This window comes from Balaenoptera borealis, assembly GCF_965194805.1.
Source record: "Balaenoptera borealis genome assembly, chromosome: 8".
Classification (NCBI taxonomy): Eukaryota; Metazoa; Chordata; class Mammalia; order Artiodactyla; family Balaenopteridae; genus Balaenoptera; species Balaenoptera borealis.
Window position 1 is genome coordinate 73694333 of NC_138865.1, and position 13022 is coordinate 73707354.

A 13022-nucleotide genomic window follows, 5' to 3' on the forward strand; every position below is an offset into this window, starting at 1 on the left:
CATTTTGTCTAACTTTCTGTGATTACAGTTTCCATTCTGCAGGCTGCAGGATTATAGTTCTTCTTGCTTCTGCTGTCTGCCCTCTGGTGGATGAGGCTGTCTAAGAGGCTTGTGCAGGCTTCCTGGTGGGAGGGACTGGTACCTGCCCACTGGTGGGTAGAGCTGGGTCTTGCCCCTCTGGTGGGCAGGGCTGTGTCAAGGGGTGTGTTTATCGGGCAGCTGTTTACTCAGGAAGGCTTTAAGCAGCTGGTCTGCTGATTGGTGGGGCTGTGTTCCCACCCTGTTGTTTGTTTGGCCTGAGGCATCCCAGCACTGGAGCCTACAGGCTGTTGGGTGGAGCCAGGTCTTGGTGAGAAAATGGCAGCCTCCAAGAGGGCTCATGCCAATGGGTACTCCCCATAACTACCATCACCAGTGTCCTCGTCAACACGATGAGCCACAGACACCCCCCCCCCCCACCTCCACAGGAGACCCTCCAATACTAGCAGGTAAGTTTCTTATGAGGGTCACTGCTTTTTTACCTGGGTCCTGGTGCACGCAAGGCCCTGTGTGTGCCCTCCAAGAATGGAGTTTGTTTCCCCCAGTGCTGTGGAATTCCTGCAATCAAACCCCGCTGGCCTTCAAAGCCACATTCTCTGGGGGTTCCTCCTCCTGTTGCCAGACCCCCAGGCTGGGGAGTCTGACGTGGGGCTCAGAACTTTCACTCCTGTGGGAGAACTTCTGTGGTATAATTATTTTCCAGTTTGTGGGTCGCCCACCCGGCATGTATGGGATTTGATTTTATTGCCATTGCACTGCTCCTACCATCTTGTTGTGGCTCTTCTTTGTCTTTGCATACAGGGTATCTTTTTTGGTAGGTAGCAGCATTTTTTTTTGTCAGAGGTAGTTCAGCAGTTAGTTGTGATTTTGGTATTTCCGTAAGAGGGGGTGAGCTCACATCCTTCTACTCCTCTGTCTTGTCTCCTCCTGCTTTATTATTTCTCCATAGCAAAGTACAGGTGGTTTTGCTATAACCAATATATAATTCCTAAAAATTACTGTACTATGCAAAATTGTATAATAACCCACAGGGGCTCTGGTGGTAGGGGGAAGCACAGTTTTACATATGTTAAATTATTAAGAAATATGCAGATACAATAAATGTGCTTTTTCATTTTTATTTGTTTATTGAAGTATGGTTGACTTATAAGTTTCAGGTGTACAGATAGTAATTCAATGTTTTTATGGATTACACACTGTACAAAATTAGTATAAAATATTGACTATATTCCCTGTACTGTACGTTACAACCCTGTGCCTTATTGAAAGACCTGAAGTTGGCTTGTGGAAGTAGGCGTTGGAAGGGTTCCGTATGTGAATTGTGTAGTAGGTAAAACAATTATAAAGCACTTATCTAAAATTGGATGGAAAGTTATAACACCAGATGTGGTTGAGGGGTGGCTCATAATATGTAGTGAACTCAGGTAGCTGGTAGATGTTTGAGAGAGGTGTATGTGTGTCTGTGTATTTGTGCACAAATTATGTCTATTCCTACACAGCTCCATTCAGTTGGGTGCAATTTTTTTGCATTCACCTAGAGAAAACCTTATATTTGTTATGGATGTAATTGTACGTAAGCAAATGTGAGAGTCACATAATGTTTAAATTGTCCCCTAATATATAAATTGCTTGGAATAAATTTGTCCTCAAAACAAGCATTACAGTAAAACTATTTTTCTGTTTGTAATTATGTGTGAGGAAATACTTTGAGCCTTTAAAAATATCCTGTTGCTCATGTAACTGCCTAGTAGGTTTAAGAACCATTAATGATTCTCATCATTCTTTCTATATTTATTAGTTGGTATTCTGTAAGGAAGAGCCCTTTCTTCTCCATTTATTTACTCATTTATTATATCATATAAAATTCATAGAATTTTATGTTTTATGGATTTTAATCCATTACTATCATTATTTATTTTAATGCTCAAATTGTCCCACATTTGGCCAGTGAGACCTTCAGCTTGACCACTGTATGTTATTTTGCCAACATATTTTGAGCACTGCTTACTTTTGGGGAGAGCAAGGTGTTGACTTATACCTTTACCTTGCTGTGTCTGGGCCTTACAATCAGGCTTTTCCCCAAAGAACCCTAGTTTTTAGAAACCAAGATCTGTGTGCTAGATGTATGCATTGCTGCTAGTGTCTCATTGCTTCTTAGCCCTTGCATGCTAACCCTTATATCTATATTTATTTCTGTATTTATCTGGAGAACAAGAGTGCATAAGGGCACCATGAATTCACACTGATGCTTCCAATTACAGTCGAACACAACAGGGGTACCTTCTACTCTTTCTCCTTTGCATATCTGTAATTTCCTACTGTAGCAGTGAAAAACACCTCCTTCTCCCCCTTATCATCAATTTATTTACTAATTTGTTCAAGTGTAGAATGCTGTGAAAGTAGTCACAGCATTCTAGGCTGTGAAAGTAGTTTCAACATTGCTAATCTGTGCCACCATGAAATTCCTCCATTCCGCCATCCCATCTTGTCTCTCAGCAGTGTTTTATTTTTTCTGTGTTTATGTCTTGCACATCTTTTGTTAAATGTGTTCCTAAGTATTTTATGGATTTTTGACACTCTTAGAAATGGATTTCTCAAATTCATTTTTCAGTTGTTAACTGCTAGTACATAGATATAATTTGATTTTTTTTCATTTGATCTGTATCTTGTGACACTATTGAATTCACTTCTTGAATTCTAGTAGTTGCTTTATAGATTCCACAGGACTTTCTGTGTAGAAAATCATACCCTTGCAAATAGATCTTTTTACCTGTTCCTTTTTAATCTTTTACCTCTTTATTACGCTTCACTACATTGTCTAGTACCTCTAGGACAATGTTGAAAAGAAGTGCTGTGATTTGATACCCCTGCTTGTTCCCAGGCTTAGGGGGAAGGCACTCACTATTCCACAATTAAGTATTATGTCTGCTGTATACTTATCATAGATGCCCTTTACCAGGTGGAGGAAATTTCTTTCTATTCCTAGTTTGCTGAAAATCATATGGCTTTTGTACTTTATTCTGATAATACAATAACTTGGATTGATGTAGCATTCAAAATCAACCAATCTCACATTCCTGGGATAAATTCTACTTGGTCGTGTATATTGCTGGATTCTGTTTACTAATATTTTGTTAAGGATTTTTGTATATGTGTTCATGAGGGATATTGTAATACTTTTGTCAGGATTATACTGGAATCATAAAATGACTTGGGAAATGTCCCTTCCTTCTTGTTCTGAAAAGGGTTTTTGGTATTACTGCTTCCTTATCTGTTTGATAGAATTTATCAGTGGAAATAATAGAAGAAATGTACTCTTAGTGAAAACACATAGCTACAATATCATCACACTAAAAAATTTTCTTTTAAGTACCATTAAATAGCTAGTCAGTGTTCAAATTTCTGATCATCCCATGAATGCCAGTAAGAATACCATAACTATAAAAATCATTTTGATTGATAGTATATGGTAATTAAAGTAATATTTTCTTTTCCTTATATTAAGGTTCATGACCATAAAAAATTAAGAGTGAATGCTGTTATTGCTCCTAAGAGTTCATATGCAGACAAAGCACCTTCAAGACCATTGAATGAACTCAAGTAAGTCTTGAAAATATTATTAGAACTAAGCTGTTACTTTGAATATTGAATAATCATTTCTCTCAAATATATTTTAATTATTTCTTTGTCACATACGTATGTTTCTTATAGGCTGTATTATTCCTTTTTAGGATCTCTACTTAAGTCTAAAATAAGGAAAAATCTAGGCCCAGGAACAGACCATGGTATCAGTTAGTATATGATGGTGATTTTTTAAATCAGTGGAATAATACTGGACTACTTAGTAAAAGTTACTAAAATAGTTGGTTAGTTATTGGGAAAATAAAAGGGTAAATCATCACTTCATAATATAAAAATAATTTCCAGAAGGATCAAATGGAAAAACTGCAATTATAAAACAGCTATAAGTAAATAAAGTCTTAATTCTGTATAAAAGCAATGGTAGAAACAACAAAAGAAGAGATTAATAGTTCGTAATTATAAATATTAAATTTTTCTGACAAGGAAATAAATCTGAATATTAATCACTTAATATTAAGTGACTAAACTATACAAAGAAAATACTTTCTGTACCATCGTTAATTTATATTTTATTTATTGTTTAGTCACCACATGTCAACTAGGAGATTTTTTTTTTTAATGATATTTTAAGAAGAAAAACCTAATAGTTGCTTTTCCTTTCAGACAATATGGATTTTTCTCTTATTTGCGAGAGTTATTTGATGCACCTGATCCTGTCATGAGTTACCTTTGCTGCCAGTATCACATTCATGAAGTTCCTGTAGGAACTGAAAGAACCAGAGAAAGAATTGAACGGGTAAGAAAGTACTGAATCAGTACCAAAAATGTAGTTAAAACTTCTTAGCTTAAAGTCAAGGAAAACTTGTAATTTAAAGAAACATGTCATTGTTTTTAACCATACAGAAATTATCTTGGTATTTTCCATTTTTAATATGACATAGGACGGTGAATGTTGACTAATACTTTACGACAGGAGTGGTGTGGAGTTACCTAGAGCAGGGGTCCCCAACCCCCAGGCTGACCACACAGCAGGAGGTGAGCGGTGGGCAACTGAGCGAAGCTTCATCTGCTGCTCCCCATTTCTCCCCATCTCTTGCATTACTGCCTGAACCATCCCCCCAACCCACCCAACCCGGGTCTGTGAAAAATTGTCTTCCACGAAACTGGTCCCTGGTGCCAAAAAGGTTGGGGACCGCTGACCTAGAGTAAATAAATAACTTAATACCTGTAGGGTAGTTAAGTTAAAACCTGAAGAGACACCTGGCTCTCTTATGTGATTCTGCCTTGCTTGACAAACATTTGTTCAAACATTAATGGTTTAATCATTTAAATTCCTGTATTCTATTTTTCAGACAAATTATACTTTAGGCTGGTAGGCTAGGATATGGAACTGCTTTGGTAAGCCCTCCCCTTAAAATTTCCATTTAAGATTATCTCATGTGAATGACCACCCTTAATAGGATTTCATTTTCCTGTCTAGTACAGCTACATAAACTCTTAAGTTCCTATATTCTGCTAATGCTGCTTGGAGTTTTCTTCTCCTTACAAGTAATCTCTAAGACTCCAAACCACCTTCATTGCTTTTATCAAAGGGAGAAACAGGGAAGAAGTCTCTTCTAGAACAGATTTTTCCATAATACCAAGTTGCCATATTAATACTGCTTGTAGGACCCAATTACAGACCTAAGTGCTATTTATAATAGTGAATTTATTAGCGAATGTGTTTTACATTTTTTAACAAGCATTCTACAAGTATCCCTAGGATATTCATTTGTAATTTCGGGGCCTCTATATACCTCATTAACAGAAGATAGAAATGCGGGCTCATTACTAACCCATTTTGCACAGACAAGCAAATTATTAATTATGGTAAGTTGCGTCTTTGATTAAAAATTGTATTATGGTGACCATTTGGGGAAAGCAAAACTACAACTCTCCATGTGGGTGTACCTCTCTCTTCGGTCTTCATAGATGGGGTTTAAAAAAAGAGGACAAGACTATATACATAGACCAATCCAATTTCTGTCATAACTTCAGGGGTAGGTAGGACGCTATCTCTGAAGGTTAGGAGAGTAGGCATTCTTTACTATTGCAGAAAGACTATAGAAAATTTGGTAAGGACTTTCATAGCTTTACTTTGGGGCAGAAAGGAACAGTACTGCACTTGGAAAATCCTTTCACTTTTTGAACAGTGCTTCAAGTTGAATTATTTTTATGTACTTTACTTTTTAACATTTTGGTTGAGTCATCTAGAGAGCTTTAACTCTACTGTCTGTACTAGAAAAATAACATTGTATAGAGTAAAGCAAAGTCAGACACCTAATAAAGCCCTTGACATTGTCTTAGCCATCTTTCTGAAGATACAAACCTTCATTGAGAAAATTCACTGTCTTAATGTGTCATGTCTACCTAATGACAATAATGGCTATATTTCTTCCTTAGAATAAAAATAACATTCTTTAGTGTAAGTTTTGCTTTATTATCAAGTCCTGACATTTTGGATTCTGTAAATGATTATACTCTATTTATGCAGTTGTTCTCATTAATTTCCAAGACTGGTCTCTTTGGTTAAATTGTCTGCTGACCTCCTTAGCTTAACAATGTTCTTTTTTCTGAGAGCACTCCCACCATCTCTGTCAGTTTCAGTGTGCTTAAAACTTATTTTCATGAAACGTGGGTAGGCTAACCTCATCTAGGCTTTCCCTTCATTTCAAATTATTCAGCATTTGTGGATGCCAGTTTATACCCTATTAAACTAAGTATGCTTAAATATGTCTTATCTCTTCACTTAAACTTCTAGAGAGAAACAAGCCACAAGAATACTGGTAATAAACCTTTAGAGACTGGAAAAAACTACAACAGCCTATTCTTTATAAATAACAGTAACAAATCCAATGTTAGGGTGTTTAGAATGTGCATTAGTTTATGAAACTCCTTAAATAAATTCTTGAGAGAAGAGATCTCCAAAAAATGCAAAAAGAAGTCTTTGAAGTCCTTGAAAAGTGTGTGCATTCAGTATTCCCCAAATATACAGGAATTAAATATAAGATTATGTATCTTTGAACAATATAACTGAGGGGAGGGGAGAGTAAATGTGTTAGTTGAGATAACACAGTTCAATCTACTGGGAAGCTGACTCCTGGTATCTCTTCTGTAGATAAAACAAAGTCCCAAAAGTACACTTACTTGGGAGAGATTGTATAGTGAAGTAGAAGTATAGCCAACTTTGGTTGTTGTTTTGGTTTTCTCCCAGTTCTCTCTTCCTTAGTGTTGTTTTCCAAAATAATAACCTGAATTTTATCACTCACCTTTTTAGAGATGTTGGGTACATTTTTTAAAAAATAAATGAAAGTATATCTAGTATATTTTGATCTTCTAAAGTTCATGAGATCTGTATTTTTAATTCTTTAGTCCTTTTAAAAATATATCATAATTATTCTTAGATGTGCACTGAATGCTTATTTTACATTATAGGTAATACAAGAAACCCGATTAAAACAAATTTATACAGCAGAAGAAAAGTTTGTGGTGAAAACTTCTTTTTATTCAAACAAAGTTATTTCTAGTAACACATCCCTAAAGGTAGCCCAGTTTCTCACAGTCACTGTGGATCTAGAGCAAAGACGACACTTAGAAGAACAGCTAAAGGTTGGTCATTTAAAAAAAAATTTTTTTTTATTGAAGTACAGTTGATTTACAATGTTGCATTAGTTTCTGGGGTACAGCAAAGTGATTCATTATAGATATATACTTTTTCATATTCTTTTCCATTGTGGTTTATTACAAGATATTGAATATAGTTCCCTGTGCTATACAGTAGGACCTTGTTGTTTATACATTCTATATATAATAGTTTGCATCTGTTAATCCCAGACTCCCAATCCATCCATCCCCTGCCTCCCCCTTTCCCTTGGCAATCGCATATCTATTCTCTATGTCTGTGAGTGTGTTTTGTAAATAAATTTGTGTCATATTTTAGATTCCACATATAAGTGATGTATGGTATTTATCTTTCTCTTTCTGACTTACTTCACTTATAATCTCTAGGTCTATCCATGTTGCTGCAAATGGCATTATTTTGTTCTTTTTTATGGCTGAGTAGTATTCCATTGTATGTATGTACCACATCTTCCTTATCCATTCATCTGTTGATGGACATTTAGGTTGTTTCCATGTCTTGGCTATTGTAAATAGTGCTCCTATGAACATTGAGGTGCATGTATCTTTTCAAATTATAGTTTTGTCTGGATATATGCCCAGGAATGGGATTGCTGTATCATATGGTAACTCTATTTTTAGTTTTTTGAAGAACCTCCATACTGTTTTCCATGGTGGCTGCACCAAGTTACATTCCCACCAACAGTGTAGGAGGGTTCCCTTTTATCCACACCCTCTCCAGCATTTGTTATTTGTAGACTTTTTAATGATGACCATTCTGACTGGTATGTGGTGGTACCTTGTTGTGGTTTAAATTTGCAGTTCTCTAATAATTAGCAATGTTGACAATCTTTTCATGTGCCTATTGGCCATCTGTTTATCTTCTTTGGAGAATATCTATCTAGGTCTTCTGCCCATTTTTTGATTGCATTGTTTTTGAGTTATATGAGCTGTTTGTATATTTTGGAAATTAAGCCCTTGTCAGTTGCATCCTTTGCAGATATTTTCCCCTAGTCCGTAGGTTGTCTTTTCACTTTATGGTTTGTTTCCTTTCATGTGCGAAAGCTTGTAAGTTTTAAGTCCCATTTGTTTATTTTTGCTTTTATTTCTTATTGCCTTGGGAGACTGACCTAAGAAAACATTGGTATGATTTATGTCAGGAGAATGTATGGTGTTATGTCTTATATTTATTTAAGTTAAAGATTGGTTATTTCGATTTGAGTATTAATAAAGAATATTAACTGGAGTTATAATACTTTAGCCTGTTTTTTAAATATACTAACAATATTGCATATTCCATAGGAAATTAATAGAAAATTGCAAGCAGTAGAATCAGCGTTGACTGCCTTACGTGAGACAAACAAACATCTAGAACACAAAGATAATGAACTTAGACAAAAGAAGAAGGAGCTTCTTGAAAGGAACACCAAGAAAAGACAACTGGAACAAAAAATTAGTTCCAAACTAGGAAGGTATCTTTCAGCCTGTTTTGGGGTAAGGGGGTTGGGTGGGTGGTACAAAAGCACTATAAGGATATTATTAGTTATACATTGTAATGATGACACAATTCCCACCAGCACTCTGTGTACAGTTTCTCTCTCAAACTTACACCCTCCTCCTACCCAAAACATGGGACAAAGGGAGGTGAATCTTAAGTGGTGTGAGTTTTTCTGTTCCCTGATCTGCTGTTCTCATCCCTGGACCCCTTTCTATTCTTAAAAATTATGGAAGTTTTGTTTCTATGGATTATATCTATTGATACTTACCAAATTAGAAATTAAATAATTCATTAAAATGATAATAAAGTCATACATTAACATATTTATGAAACAGTTTTCCAAACAAAATATATTTAGCAAGAAGAATGACATTGTTTTTACATTTTTGTAAATCTCTTTAGATGAAGTCAGTTGTTTTTCATATGTGCTTCTGCATTCACTTGGTTGTGAGATGTTTTGGTTGAAGTATATGAAGAAAATCTGGCCTCACATAGATATGCAGCTGGAAAAGGGAGAAGTGCTTTAATAGACTTTTCAGTGTATGTATTCTTTAATGGTACATCAAAACTTGCCAAGGTGTGGTTTGTGAAAGTTTAATTGCAACATGGAATGTGAACTCATCAGTGAAGTTGTGCACTCTTACATTACTTTAAGTGCATCATTCACCCATGAATGACTTTGTTACATTATGCTAGCTTACTGTGAGATCCCAGGCAATTGTTCTCAGAACTTATTGTTTTATTTTGAATTTAGATATTTTGTAGAAACTTGGAATATATAAGATGGGATAAAAGCTATTAGGGTGTTCAGTCTAGGGGAAAGGAACTGTGGCTTCCAGTTTCAAGGCTTTTCCCATGTCCTGTCAGTCATGACACAGCACAGACCTTTTTGTTGTGATTGTTCTTTTATGCTTCTTTGCTATAGAATAAAGATATAGATATTAATAACATAATAAATGACAGCTCATTGCCTTGAATAAGGTAAAAGTTTACCTTGATCTAATATAATAGTGTTTCTAAACACATTCATAAATTAAATCATATTTAAAATGCTTTAAGAAAAAAAAAATTTTAAGCAAACAATTGCCCATTAACTTTTGTTTAAATAATGTACCTTGGTTGCTTAAAGCAAGATATAACTATTTAGTCTAACTGCCTAGAATTTTTTTGTACTTTAACTCTTCATTTCTATCTTCAGTCATCTACAAGAGGTTTACTGTTGGACTGCTGTATTGAACTCATTGTCTAAAGCTAAACTTTCTCCTCATAAAGTAATGTTGATTTTTGTAGTGCAGTAACCTTTCATATCCATTGTCATCCTGCTGTCTCATACCTCCAGTTACTCACTTTGGAATACTGCAGTGGTGACATGGTTAGTGGTCTCTACTTGACTAGTCTCCTTCTCCATTCAGTGCATCCAGAATACTGTCATCCAGTTTATCTTCTTTTCATGTTCCTACCCCCTTCAAGAATATCTGTTATAGCGTCCTACCTTTACTACATGAAATTTAATTAAATACTGCTTTCCTTTAGATTGGCTTTCAAGTTTTTCAAAATCTTATTTCACTCCACCCATTCTATTTCCTCCCTGTCTTCCCCAGTCTCTTCATGTACCATTCAGTCCACTCTCTACAGCATCCACTGAACTTATTCATTCTTGTTTATTATTGCTTCCATCGTTTGTTCTTGATTTTTCCCTTGAGGCAACATGATGTAGTGGAAAGACCTGGACTTTGATGTCAAACACATCTTACAGCTTAGTAGCTGGGATCTTAGGTAACAACTTCTGAGCCTTAGTTTCTTCATCTTAAAGAGCGAAGTATTAACTTTTAGGATTGTTGTATTTGCCTTTTCATTATATTTTTTTTACCTGTTAATCAGATCTCCACAGTTAAGCTCCGTAAGGGAAGGGACTATATTTATAAACAGTGTTTATCAGTTATGGGCCAGACACTATACTGTGTTGCATAATTTGCCTTTTTTTAGTATTCACCAGAGCCCTGCAGGAGAAGTACTATTATTATTTACAGTTTATAGATGAGGAAACTGAAGCTCAGAAGAGTAACTTGTTCAGTTATATTGCTCATTAGTGGCAAAGAGGAAATTTAAATCCATCTCTCTGATTCCAGATCCTATACCATTAGCCACTAGCATTACCTAGACTATGCTGGGCACACACTCTATCTCAAAAAATACTTTTCAATCTTGAGTGGTTGCATAAAACGATTGTTTAATCTAGAAGCTAGCAGTTAACATCTGAGTAGCATTGCTAAATAGCTCACCCGTAAAGCAGCAGGGGACCTAAGAATTTGGGCTCAATCCTTGTGTTTTCTCTGATTTCCACATCATTATGCATTTCATACAGTTTAAAGCTGATGGAACAGGATACTTGCAACCTTGAAGAGGAAGAGCGAAAAGCAAGTACCAAAATCAAAGAAATAAATGTTCAAAAAGCCAAACTTGTTACTGAATTAACAAACCTGATAAAGGTAAGCCATTTTCTTAATTTTAGTCATATTTTTTTTGTTGCAGGTCGACAGCAAAATCTTAGCAAGAGATTTTCAACAGTAATTTCAGCTCTCTGTTGTTTGACATTTCTCATTATAGATCAGTAAATTGGTTTAAAGCACTCATTAAGCTAAATTATTTTATTCCAGATGACTCAAATATACAAGAAAACTTTAAAATTCTCTTAGAATAATTATTTGAGAAGAGGTATCAGTCACATTAGAAAAATGTTATTTTTTTCATGGTTTATAATTTTGTTTTTTAAAAGAAACTGTATTGTTTTTCTTAGTTGTAAAACAAACTCATAGGGGTTTTTATTCCTAGATTTGTACTTCTTTGCATATACAAAAAGTAGATTTAATTCTTCAAAATACTACAGTGATCTCCGAGAAGAACAAATTAGAATCAGATTATATGGCTGCTTCATCACAGCTACGTCTCACAGAGGTAAAATGTTTGCTTTTATTTTTTATTTTGGGGCTTCAGACCAGTTTGAAAATGTGTGTGTGTGTGTGTGTATGTATATACGTATATGTGTATATATATATATATATCATGCCTTGCAATATGCAGGTTTTTTATGCTCTTTAATTTACAAATTTAATGCATCCTGCTGATGAGGAAGCAATATTTTAAACCCTTTGTATGTATTCTGCATTTTATGTTATTTGATTGGGGGAGGGGTGGTAATAATCAAAAAAGAGAATTAGAGTCCCCGATTTAGTCACTTGAAAACCAAAGTCTCATGTCTGCTTTCTTAACCAATATAAATTATAGTTGTTACTGTTACCAAGCAGCAACCAGTAGCTTTTATTGCAGTTTGTATCCCATAAAGTAAACTGCAGATGAGTTCTAATCAACACTAAGAGTGGCCTTAGTGTGTAATCTTGGTGATTTAATCGTCTGTTAATATCTGTGAAACGATGATAAATATTGAAATAGTGGGGGGTCGGGGGTGATGTACTAAGTTAACATAAATTCCAAGGAAGAACTAGCAACAAAATGAGTTAGTATAACAGTGGCATAGTTTTTGAGTCTTCCAAATCCTTTCCCAAAAATAGAAGAGCAACTAGGATAACATAACAGTTAACAACCCATGGACAACATATACAACAAACCAAGCTTTAAGGTATCCCTATAGGTGTACTGCAGTATATTCTCACACTTAACCACCCAGGGTTAACATCAGGCTAGTTAAGGGCTTAGTCTCCAATAAAACTACCCTTACTTCAAATGCTAGCTGCAAGTTCAGAGGTCCCCAGGCCACTTGCACTTCTGACCAAATGACTACAAATTCAAGGGTTCTTATGACTCCCCCATGTTCTGTAATTAACTAGAATGACTCAGAACTGAAGAAAAGGCTATATTTAACAATTACAGTTTTATTATAAACGATACAAATCCCTACTAGTCAAATGAAGAGACATGTAGGGTGAGGTCTGGGAGGGTCCTGAACACAGTTTCTGTACACTTTTCTGGTGAAATCAGGATGTGTCACCCTCCTAGCATCAGTGTGTTCACTAACCAAGAAGCTCTATGGAGCTTCAGTGTTCAGGATTTTTATTGGAGTTGCATTACCTAGGCATGATTGATTGGATCATTGGCTGTGTGGTTGAACTCAATCTCCAGCCCTCCTCCCTGGAATTCAAGAGATTGGGAGGACAATAATAAGACTCAAAGCCCCAGCCCTCTAGTCACATGATTTGTCTTTCTGGCATTGCCTTCCCCCATCCTGGGT

General features: G+C 35.6%; 2 protein-coding genes across 6 annotated transcripts in view; one reads left to right on the top strand and one right to left on the bottom strand.

The window, feature by feature from the left end:
* The window catches only part of SMC5 (structural maintenance of chromosomes 5), a 96477-nt gene that overhangs the window by 62086 nt on the left and 21369 nt on the right, over window positions 1–13022 (top strand). For all 5 annotated transcript variants that reach the window (XR_014247837.1, XM_082403646.1, XM_082403647.1 and 2 more), the window contains 6 exons: window positions 3545–3639; window positions 4285–4417; window positions 7096–7269; window positions 8581–8750; window positions 11142–11265; window positions 11609–11731. Coding sequence is in view for 4 of the 5 variants with exons in the window: in XM_082403646.1 (XP_082259772.1) it covers window positions 3545–3639; window positions 4285–4417; window positions 7096–7269; window positions 8581–8750; window positions 11142–11265; window positions 11609–11731 (819 nt within the window). In the remaining variant the exon portion in view is untranslated. The remainder of the gene's footprint in view (window positions 1–3544; window positions 3640–4284; window positions 4418–7095; window positions 7270–8580; window positions 8751–11141; window positions 11266–11608; window positions 11732–13022) is intronic.
* KLF9 (KLF transcription factor 9) overlaps window positions 8759–13022 on the bottom strand; it is a 100185-nt gene continuing 95921 nt past the window's right edge. Inside the window, exons 5-6 of the transcript XR_014247838.1 lie at window positions 11059–11172; window positions 8759–9695 (exon numbers count right to left, since the gene is read on the bottom strand). The gene's annotated coding sequence lies outside the window, so the exon portion shown is untranslated. The remainder of the gene's footprint in view (window positions 9696–11058; window positions 11173–13022) is intronic.